This window comes from Phyllostomus hastatus, unplaced genomic scaffold, assembly GCF_019186645.2.
Source record: "Phyllostomus hastatus isolate PE091 unplaced genomic scaffold, TTU_PhHast_1.1 phas_contig_1, whole genome shotgun sequence".
Classification (NCBI taxonomy): Eukaryota; Metazoa; Chordata; class Mammalia; order Chiroptera; family Phyllostomidae; genus Phyllostomus; species Phyllostomus hastatus.
This window is the reverse complement of record NW_025333498.1, coordinates 18009138-18022827: the sequence shown is the minus strand read 5'-3', so window position 1 is coordinate 18022827 and position 13690 is coordinate 18009138. Positions and strand designations below refer to the sequence as shown.

The 13690-nt window shown below is 43.6% G+C and overlaps 1 protein-coding gene across 12 annotated transcripts in view; it reads left to right on the top strand.

Moving 5' to 3' along the window:
• Positions 1 to 13690, top strand: part of RAPGEF4 (Rap guanine nucleotide exchange factor 4) — a 277658-nt gene that overhangs the window by 262357 nt on the left and 1611 nt on the right. For all 12 annotated transcript variants that reach the window (XM_045817903.1, XM_045817825.1, XM_045818158.1 and 9 more), the window contains 4 exons: positions 696 to 746; positions 1536 to 1623; positions 2033 to 2097; positions 11018 to 11072. In XM_045817903.1, coding sequence (XP_045673859.1) covers positions 696 to 746; positions 1536 to 1623; positions 2033 to 2097; positions 11018 to 11072 — 259 coding nt within the window. The remainder of the gene's footprint in view (positions 1 to 695; positions 747 to 1535; positions 1624 to 2032; positions 2098 to 11017; positions 11073 to 13690) is intronic.

The following is a 13690-nucleotide window of genomic DNA, read 5'->3' as shown; positions in this document are numbered from 1 at the left end:
GATATAGCAATAAACAAAACTGATCAAAATTCCTGTTCTCCTGTAGCTTGCAGAGTAAGGGAGAAGGGTTAAAATAGAAAATTTTATAACTTTTAATTCTAATATTGTCTGGTCTGAATTCCTAGTTGTAGGAATCCAAGAGCTTAAATCCAAAACATTTGTAATCTGGAACTGCAGTCCTCTTTATGAATAAGTAATTTCAGAAAACATTATACAACTAGGAAGACCATAGCATCCATAGTAACTTTTGCTTCAACTAAATTGACTTTTTCTTTCAATCATCACCTAAGGTTATGTTTATTGATTTAGAGAGAGAGAGAGAGAGAGAGAGAAACATCAATGTCAGAAAAACATTGATCAGTTGCCTCCTGTACACGCCCTGACCAGGGATCAAACCCGTACAACCTAGGTATGTGCCCTGACCAGGGATCGATCCTACAACTCTCTGGGGTACAGGACAACACTCCAACCATCTGAGCCACCTGGTCAGGGCAAGGTTAAGACTTTTAAAAGGTGAATTCTCTATATTCCAGAAGATTATCCTCAAATAACGAGGCAGATTACAGTCTGGCCTCTCCTAGAGGTGCTTGATTAAGAGCCAAAAGAAATACATTTCCTTTAGAAATGGTAACCCTTGATACATACTTAGATATTGAATCTGACATATAAATGTGGCATTTTCATTTCATTAACAGAAACTGCCAAGCAAGTTCAAGAAGTTCTATGCAGAGTTTGAAAGTTTAATGGTAAGTGACAGTGGGTCCTTTATTCCATGCACCGTCTGTATTAATCCAATTTCTGATTAGCTGAATTGAAGTCCTCGTTTCAGAAATTTTATCTGTCCTTGTATGACTTTAAGAAGTTTATGATCCCATTTTAGTGCTGCTAAAACAAGCATGTCTGACTAATGAATGGCACCCTCAGGAACTAACTTAAAGAGGACTTATGTCCCACATAAGGTCAATTTGTGTAACTAAGAAAAGCAGCATAATAAGATCCTTTCCAGCTAGCACAGGTTGACTATGGGTTGGAGGCTGCGTTTTTCTTGGCTTGCCAAAATTATTTCTCCCCACTGGCTGGGAGGTGTTAACAGACAGAAAAGGAGTGCGTGGGACTTGGCAGGAGTGACGGGATGGCTGCAGAGAGGGCAAGTCAGGACTGGCCGTGCCTGGCAGAGGAGGGCGACCCGAGGAGGAGAGCCCCCAGGAAGGAGCAGGGCTTTGGGAGAAGGGAATCTCGTGGCTGCTCTTTGTTTTATACATTTTATATTCGCTATCAAAGGAGTCTCTCCCCTTGATTTCTCTATGCAAATCTCCCTTTCAAACAAAAGGGAAAAAAAAAGCAAATTATTTTCATGTCACATAAAATTGTTCTAAAACACAAATCAATTTGTTTCACTAAGTCTACCTTTCTTTTGTAGCTACACTTGATTCCAAACTACCTGACTGCAGGGTGACAAGGCTGGGTGTGTTAGGAGGTGAAGGGGGTGGTGTATGTGTCATTAATTGTTCATCAGCCTCTCTGTTTCCCCAAAGGATCCTTCAAGAAACCACAGGGCCTACAGGCTGACAGTAGCTAAGCTGGAGCCTCCTCTCATCCCCTTCATGCCTTTGCTCATCAAAGGTAATTCTAAGGAAATGCACAGGCCGAGCCAGTGATGAGTGTGCCGGGGAGGAAATGAGCAAGGGACTAATCAGGCTGATCTTTTTGGGAAGAGTGAGCCCATCCTTCCGCCTTCTTCGTCATCTCCCCTCAGCCCAGACTTCTCTGAAAGGGTCTGGAAGATTGCGGGAGGAGCAGGAATCCACCGTTTGGAGGATTTGATAGTAAAACAGAGGGTTAATTGGGAAATTTTACTAACCTCAGGTAAAGTGTGTTAGAAAGTTAAACACCTAACAAAAGGAACTATTGTCAGCTTTTTTCAACTGCAGTGTTATGCAAATCCTGCTGCATAAGCTAATGGTGCTATTGTGATTTCTTAGTATGACATATTTCTGTTAGTGATTAGAATGTAACTTTTATTTCTTTGCAGATATGACATTTACTCATGAGGGGAACAAGACATTCATTGACAATCTAGTAAACTTTGAAAAAATGGTATGTGCAGTATTATTACCTTAACCACAATAGTTTTTTTAAAAATAACATTTGCATTTGTACTAATAAAGGAGGTAATTTTCATGTATGCTGCCATGTTAGAAAGGTAGTTACACATAACTGAGTTTTGAAATATGTGGTTCAGGTTGGCCACCTGGTTCAGTCTGTCAGCTCTCTTTTGTGCCACCAAATGGTATGTGCGCTGCCACTCACAGCAGCCGCTGGCTCTTATGCCCAGTGCTTCCTCCTTGGCCGCTTGTTGCTAAAATGCATGAATGCTCCAGAGTGACTTCTGTGTTGTTGTTTTGTTGTAAGATTTGTGGTGCTAGACTGCCCCAGCAGGCCTTTGAAATGTTTATCTGCTGAGCCTGACTGTAGTGCAAGTAGGTAAAATGCAACTTTATAGCCCTTCTTTATTATGGACTACTCATCTAAATGTGTATTGTTCATCCCAATAAAGTTCAGCGAAGTTTGCCTTGAAACTCTCCCTATCTAAAACCAAAATTTTTGTAAGTAACAGATATGGAACCAGCACCTATTCAGCATTTGCCAGTCTTCCCCACCCACCTAAAAAAAAAGCTTTTTAAAAAGCTATGTTATGTGACATTAGTTACTTTGCTATTTATTTTCTTCTGAGAAGCCAGAACCTTTATTTAGCTATGTAAGTGCATGTTAATGGGATGCTCCATTGTCTTCTACATCCTTTGGCTGGTATGAGCATCTCCATCACCATGTCAGTTTCATAATTTTTGATCAAAATAAAAAAAATTGTTGTTCACTCCTTAGTGTGGAGAATTAAATATATTTCCCTGGTTTCACAAAAGAAAACCCATTTTCCAGAAGTGAAAGATTCAGAAAATAGGTAGAGGACCTTCTGGATCACTTCTGCAGAAATGCAGGCCGAGGGATGATGAAGCCAACCATCTGACTATGAGTATACATGTGCACAGAGGTGTAGAAGTCAGGGATTCCTGAAGAGTTGACTGACTTTTTAGAACTTTTGATCATTAAAGTTAACTAAACAGAGCAAACAAGAATAGCAAAATTATCCATTGAGGAGGATGAAAGTTGTTCCATCTGGATTTGTAGATATTGGTGTTGTACTCATAACCCACAAAGGCAATGTCAAGGTTGTGTTCAGTGGACATTAAGGGAGTTCCCCTCACCCACTGCTGCCCTTCAAGCCCACAGCAGTGGTTCTTACAAGCCTAGCAGTGAGGAGAGAGGTCTTTTACACCCTGTTCTCATGAAGAGTCCACTTTTACTTAAAGCTACTCAGTGGCTATGATAGCAGTTCAGCTGCAATAACAGAAACCTACATTCACAATGGCTTAAGCAAGATAAGTGTATTTCCATCTCACTTGAAGCTTCAACCAGCATGGTAGCTCTCCTCCAGGAAGCAGTCAAGGTTCCAGGCTTCTTCTTGTTGGTTCCCCTTCCTCCCACGTGGTCCAAGGTGGCAAACCCACTAGAACCGCATTCCAGCCGGAGGGAAGGGGAAAGGGAAAAGGCAGAGACAAGCTTCTTCCCTGTAAGGATATGACCTGGAGTTGCACTCACTACTTGGCTCTATTTTACTGGCCAGAAATTTAGTCCCATGAAAGGGAAGGTAAAATATGTAGCCCTTATTTTGGGTATCCACGTGCCCTACTAAAAATCAGGGGGTTCTATTGCTATGGCAGACACAGGGAGAAAGGACATAGAAAGAGTACTGTTAGTTCTCTGCTCCTGCAACTATAACTTTTATTTCATTTGGTAAATCATATCATGACAATGTTTAATTTTACAGTTGCACTTCCATGAGTTAGGTGTTACTGGAAAATGAAATAGAATTTCAAAACAATTTGTTTGTGGTTTTTTAAACCTGGCTTTGACCAGCCTGGCACATGTCAACCTTCCAACTCGTGCTGTCAATAACCTAGCCCACCCCTGCCCCCACACCTCCACCAGTCCCACTTACAGCTCCCCCTAGGGCTGCTGTTACTACTGTGTATCTTCAGGAAGGAACGGTCTGCCTTTTCAGGCTGATGTTCACGCTGCTTCCCAGTCAATCATCAGCAAGACCAAGGCTGTAAGCAGAGCTGGCAGCCTTTGTGGGGCTGGTAGGCTATATCCCCAGAAGGAGCTTTTGCCAGGGGCAGTAGTCCCCAGGGTGGCCAGGAGCACAGGTGCCTCGTCTTGGTGGCAGCATTGCAGCCATAGCAAACTACCGTGCCAGCCCTCAGTATTTTTATTTTGAACCTCTTCACCTTTGAGGTATGAATTGAGGATTAGAGAATTTGTTGCATATTGGTTTTCAGGATTTATGAAGTATGAACAAAAGAGAATTCACACTCTGATCCTCATGCAAAAAAAAGGCAGACATTCTTTTATTTGGGGGGAACATAAAGGAGTATTCAAAAAACTGTTTGAATAAAGCCCTTTGTAGCTTTCTATGGCATACATGAATATTTATAACGTTTAGGAGGTAGACTCGCAGTGGATCAGAGGATAATGTGCTGGCCGGCTGCCACCGTCCCAGGCTGCACAGAGCATGCTGATAGCCACAGTTGCTACTGTATTAGGAGGTTGGTTCTATTTCAGACGTGCCCATATTTAGGTGTATTTATTTATGGACGTTATTTTAAGGTAGTCATTTTATTTGGAATGAGATGCATGAGGCAAAGTTCTGTACTTCTGAAAACATTAACAGAAGCTAATTCATGAAGGAAGAGAAATGTTTTGAATCTTTTTATTTTTGTATTGTGAAGGAAGGCAAATTACCCCTTTCCCTCTTGATGCTTATGGCTGGTGGAATAAATAAAGTGACATGAGGCAGATTAACAGGAGGAAATAAAATTTAATATATATATATATATGGGAAATCACATAAGCATGAAGAATTCCAATGACAGTAAAGCAAAATAAGGTATATGTGTCATCCTGGACTAAGGAGAGAGAAGCAAGGGCCTGGGACTTCAAAGGGAACTAAAGCCATTCACAGGGACATGAGAATAGTTCGTGTTTGGTAAACAAATGTTTCCTGGGACAGACAGAGGACTTTGATCAAAGGGGCCTTTCCAGGCCCTCCCTGTGTATCACACCTTCCTCAGATGAAACTGTTCAGTTGCTGCCTCAACAACATGAGTTTGAAACCTGCAGGTCCACTTACATATGGATTTTCTTTTCAATAAACATACAGCCTGCCCTTCAAAGCCCCAGGTTTCCACCAACCACTCACAGGTTAAAAAAGTATTTCCAATCCATAGTTGGGATTCCATGGAGGTGGAGGGCCAACTGGATGCATTGTCCTACATTATTTTATGTAAGGAACTTGAGCATCCTTGGATTTGGGTATCAGCGTGGGCCCTGGAACCAATCCCTGGTGGATACTGCTGGACAACTGTAGTTAAGTTTGGGGGGAGTCAAAGTTATACATGGATCTTCCACTGCACGGGAACCAGCATCCCTGACCCCCACATGTTCAAGGGTCAACTATTGTTATTTATGGTGAGAGCTTCTTCCTGGAACAGGCTTTCCATCTTAAATTCTTTTAGGCAGTTAGAAGGAGGTTCTTCCCAAGCCTTCTGGACCTTCATATAATACTCCAAAGATTCATGTTTTGGGTTGGTAAACCCTGTTCCCCTTCATGCACAACACTCTGCATGTGCCAGGGCTACTGTGATCCATGGTCATCATATGTACAGTATACCATCGTGCATGTTACACATGGGTCTGTGTGTCACATACCTCCTGGATAGTAAGGATCCACAGCCAGGGGCCAGGGCCCAGGGCGCTTCCTCAGTGCCGCATTTAGTGAAGACTGGCTCAGCTCCTGGGCCTGTTCGTCTTCAGCTCTGGCCCGTCCAGTGCACTTCATTCTGCTTAGTGGCTATCACGGACACAACCTTTGTAGCTGAGAGACTATATACTTCTAGATCTTGTTGTGGAAAAAAATTCCTGTCCTAAATACATGAAGGTCTGAGTGAAATGATCAGGTGGTGTAGATGTGGAATCATTGATGGAGATTCTAAATATATTTGATAGGCCTGTGATAGAGGTAGAGTCAAATCAGTAGGAGCAGAGATAAGAAAAGAAAGGGAATCTGACAAGCATTAAGAATAAAGGATGGCAAAGACCTTGAGGGAAACAGAAGGAAAGACAGAACTGCGGAGGGCAGGCATCTAGAATAGGCATGACGTCGGCGGACGGACGCAGAGCCCGAGGGGAGAGAGGCGGTGCGGGCAGCGTCTGTGAGTGGGGGGCCCAGGGAGTGTAAACTTGCGAGGCGGCCTTGCCTGGAGGACCTGGCGGTCTGAACTTGAAAAGACCGTGGGCTGTTTTCTTGTGGAGAGTCCTTTAGGGCAGTCCAATGAGCAGACCCTATGGCGGTGATTCTAACGGGCAGTGGGGGGACGTCAGAGTCAGTTCTGGTGCGGAGAGGGGGTTCACGCTGTCCCCTACACCGAGTCAGAGCGCCCTCTAAAGGAGCGCGTTCTCCTCACATTTATCCTCGATTTGGAAACTGCTGTTTTTAATAAGCCAGTTGCTAATGGAAGTGTGTCAGAAAGTCTGCTGCTCCTCTTGGGGAGGGAATTGCCAAGGAAAAGTTTGGATGGGGAGCAAGAGTCAGTACAGAGCTGGCCAGGTAAGCTGGGGTGTGCTGGAAAGACCCGGTGGGTTATCAGCTCATCCGGATAAGAGCGAAGGTACAACTTGGTCATTCCATCCTGAGGGGAAGGTGCCACAGAAAGGGAAATAGGGGGCCCACCTAGGGCCCGGCCTGAGAAGAGGCCCCTCTGACACCTCATTGGATTTAACGGCAGTCGCTTGCACCAGAGCTGGAAAAAACTTTGTGTCTGGGACAGTAGCTTCAGGGCCTCTCGCCTGTGCCAGGGGAGAGTGTGGACGGCTGGTCGACCCTTCCTCTGGTCGGCATCTTTGTCCTGGTCACTGTGCAACTCAGGCCCCAGGAGCAACGTCTGCTGCTCCATCACTCTGTTCTCAGCTAATAAAGAATGAGCTACTTGAGGGCAGTTACAGACTCTTTCACTTGCTACCTCATTTTTCCTCTGTGAGCTTCCCCCTCCATGAGTTTATGTCCCAAGGGAAATTCATCAGCTTTCACTTGGGCCCATTTCCCAGCCCTGTAGGTGAGGAGCTGTATGAACATATTAATTTTTGCCAATAAGCTCTGAAGACCTACACTTAGAATTAGTCCCAAGAAAAACAGTGGCTGTGTGAAACTTGAAATGTGGACCCCCACGGGGAGCCCTGGCCTTGTGTCCAGGGACTGTCGGGACCCGTGAGGGCAGCCTGATGAGCAGCCTCTGCAGCGGCGATTCTAACAGGCAGTGTGTGTGTGGGGGGGGTGGTGGGCATCAGAGTCAGCTCCGGTGTGGAGAGGGGGTTCACGCTGTCCCTCACACTGAGTCGGAGCGCCTTCTAAAGAAGCGCGTTCTGCTTGTATTTTTCCCTGAGTTATAAATTGCTGTTTTAACAAGCCAGTTGCTAATGGGAGTGTGTCATAAACCTCAGGTTTGCTGAGGTGGGAAAAAAAGATGAGAAGACCTGCTTTGGAGTACTCGGGTGCTTGCCCACTGGCGCTGCAGGAGAGTTGCCTGGCCTGTTCTCGGCAGGGCAACCTGCCCCGGCAGGACCCCGGAGCCTAGGGTATAATTTTTGGCTTCATCCCTGCTATGAAATTTGGATAATAAAGCCTAAATCGCCTCAACCTTAGTTTCTGCCAACCTTGACTGAGAACACCAGTGAATTACATGGGAAGCTTAAGTCCACACAGGGATAGAAAGACTCCAACTAGATGGATTTTAGTGGAGATACATGCCAAGTCTTCTAAAAGAAGATTTTTAGTTGAGATTTTAGTGGAGATACCTGCAAAAAATGGCCCAAGAAATAAACTGCACATCTACAGAGAAGGAAGCCAAGTCTGAACAGCAGCGCAGTGACATCAGAGGACAGCTTTCATTCACTCTTAGCTCAACAGATGTCAGTAATGGGGCTTTTTAAAATTGTGGGCTTAGTTATGTAGCTTTGTCTAGATCCAGGAAGGAAAACAATAATTCTTCTGCACTCTGGGATGTGCTTAGTCTGGAGCACCACACTAGACACTGTCCAGAAGAGACCCAAAACTTTCTTATGAAAAACTGTGAAAGAAATTGTCAATATTTAGGCTGACCAGGAAAGACGTGGGGGCAGGGAAGTGTCCATGAGAGTGGTCTTCAAGTATTTGAAGGACTGTCCTGTTAAAAAGGAGCTAAATGTGTTTGTTGGAGCTCCAGAGCTCAGAACTAGAATCAGCGGGTGAAAAGCGAAGGGAGAAAAAGAAATGTTGACTCAGTAAAGAAATCTGTAGTCATTGGAAAAGTATTAAAAAATGAGAGGGACTTTCCTTAGAGGGTCAGCCTTCCTTAGAGTACCTCTGTGCATTCATTTAAACAGTAGGAAAGCCCTTGGTTGCAGACAAGTTATAAAAGTCATACGTGCCCCGGAGACAGTTGAAGAAGGGGACTTCTGAGGCCTCCTTCAGCCTCCCGGGAGTGTGCCTTCCAGTTAGCTGAGTTGTTAGTAGCGTATTAAATACTGCAGGTGTCAGGAGGGCAAACGCGGGTGGAGTCAAAAGATCAAGTTAACCCCGCTCTGGCCCTGCGCCAGCACTCCGTGACTAGGCACGGGCCGGCCAGGCTCGTGGGCTCTCACCCTGCTTCTGAGGGTTGGCGTGTCGCAGCGCACGGTGCATGCCTCGTGAGGAAAAAGCATGGACCTTGTGGCAAAACCAGATTTAGATTTCGAAGTTATCTCTGAGTACAATGAAGAAGACTATGTCAAAATTAAAACTATTGTGAAAATTAATCAAAGATTTAGAAAGGTAGAATGAACTCCAGAGCTGGAAATTACTGATTTAAACCATTATTCTCACATTTTAAACTACATAATGAGCTAAAAATTATGAAGCCTCTGAATATAGCTATAAAGAGTCGTCTAAAACTAAAGTCAGAATGAAATGTTTTAGCTTTCAAAACTAAAAAGCAGAACAATTACTCCCTACAAAAATGGTATAGGAAGAGGTTTCTGACCCCTGCTAATTGTTTTATTATTCTTCAGAGGGGCATACCGGCAGCCTTTCCCAGGGTTTTCAGTAATTACCCTCCATTCAATATCTGAATTACAATAATTCTACATGGAATATACTTGTGCCCTTTGGATGCAAAGCCTTTAGAGAAGTGAAAAAACAACTTAAAGTAAATTAGCAAGAAAATTATCATAGTTACTGTTTATTTCAGGGTTCCATATATCAGAGGCTAATTATACATTGTATGCTACAGTTTCTTGGAGGTATTTGTAATATATTTCTCATGCTGTTCAACAGACATGCTGGTTTTTAGGATCCTTTATGAAAGTGAAGTTCAAAGTTTTCCAATTGCCTCTTTGTGTGTAAGAAATCATCCAATGCAGATACGTGTCACTCAGTGCTGCCAGTCCTTGAAGCTGCAGTATTCTGTGAAGTATTATGAATGTCCACATATATGTATTTCTAAAGCTTTGACACTGCTAGGGATTTTTGTCCTGCCAAATAAGTTGATATTTTTTAACACTACAGAAGCTTTCTCAAAGTCATTTTCTATACTTTGGTAAGCCAAGGGTGCATGAAAGAAGATAGCAAGGAATGAGATTATATAGCCACTCAGAGATTAGAAAGTCTCATTTCTGTGCTGGAGCCTTATCAATGTTCTAGTAGTATTAGAATTAATCCACCATGTCTGCAGGATCCCCTTCAGAATTTGAGCCACAACGGTGTTCTGAGACGGTGCACAGAGGGTGGGGGCCCAGCTACTATTCAAATACCATGAGCAAGAAATGTACATCCTGGCCAAGAAATGGTGCTTAGGTCTCACTGATGTTTTTCCTCATGTTTCTGTCCTTTTATTTTTCTCCTTCTTTTGTTTTTAACTAAGTCAAATAAAGTACAAAGATTTCCTATTAAGTCTTTATGTCAACAAAATTTTACAAAGAAGTTAAGGCTACTTAATAGCAAAATTAGCTAAGGTTAACTAAATGATGATCCATACATCTTCTTGAATACCTACTCATTTTTTAAAAAACATTTTAAAATGAAGAGTATCAAAAAGTTGCAATGCTATGTAAAAAATTCAAATTAAAACAAAAGTGCATGTCTTCAATTTTCTAAATATGCTGTTATAGATTAAGTGATAAAGTATTAGAAACAAATCTACCAAAATATTAATGAGGCTCCTCGGTGCAGTGATATTCTGAGTGGTTTTTACTCTGCTCTTAACATTATCTATATGTTTTGATTTTTTTTAATATACATGTATTAGAGTTATAACCGGAAAGGAAGAAGGAGGGAGGGAGGGAAATTAACATTAAAACACACACTTTTGCTGGAAATTAGAGAGGTAAGTGATACATAACATGTAGAAAAATATACAGGTAGAATATTTTGACTGACTGTTCAATCAATTTGATCTAATACCTTATTACTGAGTCCTCAGTGTGGAGGAACTTAACTAGCTAACCCTTCTCCAAATCTAGGATAGCTCCAAATTCTCTGAACAAATTCACAATGACTTCCAAAAGGTGAGAGCTTGTCCTCAGGAGTAAGGTGGTCTCAGGAACAGCAGACTGCTTTTTGTGACCTGAGGAACAAACAAACGACAGAGGGGCATTACACCATCGCCACTCCGCCCCTGAGCGGGGCCTCACTTGCGTGAGTGTGGTGGCTGCTCTGTCTAGTGGTCACACAGGCTGTACATCAGCCAGCTGCCGCCCCAGAGTGGGCCCGGCAGAACAGGCTGTTTTGCATGGTCCCAGGTATTGCTGAAATTAACAATGGTTTGTTTTCCTTCTTGGATTATACACTAAGCTTGCTTGCATTTCAGTCTTTTCTCTTTATTCTTTTTAGCGCATGATTGCAAATACTGCCAGAACAGTGAGATACTGCAGAAGCCAACCTTTCAGTAAGTTCATTGCTGTGACATGGATGGATGGGGATCGGGTCCTTTTTAAAGGAGGCTACTGAGACACTGTAGAAGTCTGGACAATATTTGATTGTGTCAGAGACACTTTGGACCATGAAATCCATGGGACCAGAGCCTGAGTTTCAGGATTTTCTAGTTGTTAAACTAGAAAATAACCATAGGAATACTATTTTATGAATGAACTTAAAGAGAATTAATTTGCCCTTTCCAGTAGGGCCAGAGACAACTAAGGCATGATTGCCAGCAAATCCTGCCTCAAACCAGCTGTACTCATGACTCACTGCTTGGTGTTGAGAAACGCACATCAACTCTTGATGGTGCCGGTCTGTCGTTTATGAACTGGGAAAGACAATATGTATTGTTTCTTGCCGTGTTGCAAGAATCCATTAATGGGTATAGCACATTTGTAAAATGTTCCACAGCAGGAATTCATATTATATTTTTAGTATTCCCAGGTGAATTTAAGGGGCTCTTCTTAAATCTGAATACATAACACAATAACTGGAATAACACAGTGCTTTAATATGAAACTATTGCTAATAATAAATAACAGTTTTAAACTGTTTGGAGTTAAGTTGCATCATAGCACCAGACCAGCACGCCAACCAGTGCTGTTGTCTCCTCTGGGCTGGGATTTTGGGCAGGCGGGTGAGGCTTTGGCTCCCTCAAACTGGGCCGGGAGAAGGTGGGCCCTGTAAAGTTTTTTGCTGGCTTCATTGTATGAGTCACTTGAAGTCGCTTGGCTCACTAAGTCAACACACTGACTTGACGTAAATGTGACTGTGAGGCTGCCAGGACCAGCCCCTCTGGTAAACCCATTGCTAGGAGACTGAGGAGCTCTCCCTTTATTAACCAGAGCTATCTCTGCTCTCAGCGTCAGACTGGCCAAGGGGAGGGCTCACTAACGTGGGGTGCCAGGAATTGCTGAATGTTTATTTTTTTTAATGTGCAGCAGAAATAATCTAGGAAGAATGATCTTGATTTGGGGAGCAAGTAGACCTTTCAAAAACTGACTGAAATGGCTGTGCCTTCTCATCCTTGGGAAGTGAGAATAGTCTCGCCGTGGTCAGCCGCTCCCAGGTGGTCTCTGCCGGAGCCGAGTGTCTCACACCTCCTCCTCTGGAAACTCACTCTGTGTGCAAAGACTCGGTCATTAAGCAGTTAGACAAGTGAATAGGAGAATATGTAATTGGTGCCAGCCTACAGGGTTTGTAATCTAGATTCCATGGGCCTTTGAAGTGGGAGGTGGGGGGGTGGGGGGTATTGTCCAAGAAATTCCTGGAATCAATTGTAAAATTTTGTGTGCTGAAGAGGGTTCATATCCTTGAGAAGGTTCTCAATGAGGTTCAAGAACGAAAGAACCTCGATAAAATATGTTTTGTTCCATAAGCCTCTTTTGGAAGTAAACCCCCATCCGCCTACATTTTCTCCTAGAGTTCTGGGGGGTTGAAATTTTTATAAATATATGTAACTCTCCGCTGCATTTGTTGAAGTTATCAGTAACTGCTGGTAAACAGCAGCTGCTCAGCTCTGAAGTCAACAATCTATAGATAAAGCTATAGGAATAGATTCATAAACATTGTGGGAATATGTACAATGTAATTATAGTATATTGTACATGCGGAGTACACTGCCAGTGAGAAGCGAGGAAATTAAACACTGTGGTATTATTTATATGTGATAATTATACTGATGAGTTTCTTCTTAGAGCGAGTAGGGGCCTTTGTATCTTCTCTCTGCTTCTCTGTGTTCAGACCTGCAATACTCCTCTTCAGCCCTTAGGCAGATGGCATTCCGATTGTCTTGGGGAGTGGTGTGGGCGTCTAAGAAGAGCAAATGGACTGCAGAGCCCTGCATGGTGGCAGAAAGGACTTTGGTCTGAGTGCAGACTCTGGGTGGGCCACCCCTGGTGTCCCACTGCTGGATAGGAGCCCTGCGCCAGTGATGCACGGGGCGGGGGTGGCCCAAGGACCCCAGCAGGAGGGTTCGGTCTACACTGAGCATTTTTTAACCTTTCATTTTAAATTCATGCCACCATTTAATAGTTGAGAGAATCCCAAGGGAAAAAGTCAGATTTTTCATTTCTGTAGAAAAAGAGGAAAAATCTGGCAACTCAGGGTGCAGATGCAGAAGATGAGTGGCCACTTCCGGAGGGACGTGTGGGTCTAGTTTGCCACGTCAGGCTCGGCCTTCCTCGTTCGCACATATGCCCTGTGTGGGGCCGTAAGCACTTGAGTCTTCTTTCGGCCTGGTTTAAGGGAAACCAGTCAGTCAGAGAGCTCTGTTGCTCACATGTTTGGGGGTGAGTGAGTACAGAATGGTAGCCAGGGTTTCAGAGTAAGTTATGTCACAGAATCAAAGGTCTAGCAGAAGCCATGACTTCAACCCATGAACTGGGTTTTTTCCCTGAATGTGGACATCTCTCAGAACACACAGCCTGTGCGGCAATGCTGCACATTGTTCGCAGGTAACAAGGGGAGCTGGACTTACCAGTCTCACTGGCTTGCTTTGGTTCATCCCAGGTTTTAAGTGCTTTTGTTAGGAGCTAATAACAATGGTCTTTTGTCGTTAGCCCACATCTGGATCAGAGTGGGCAG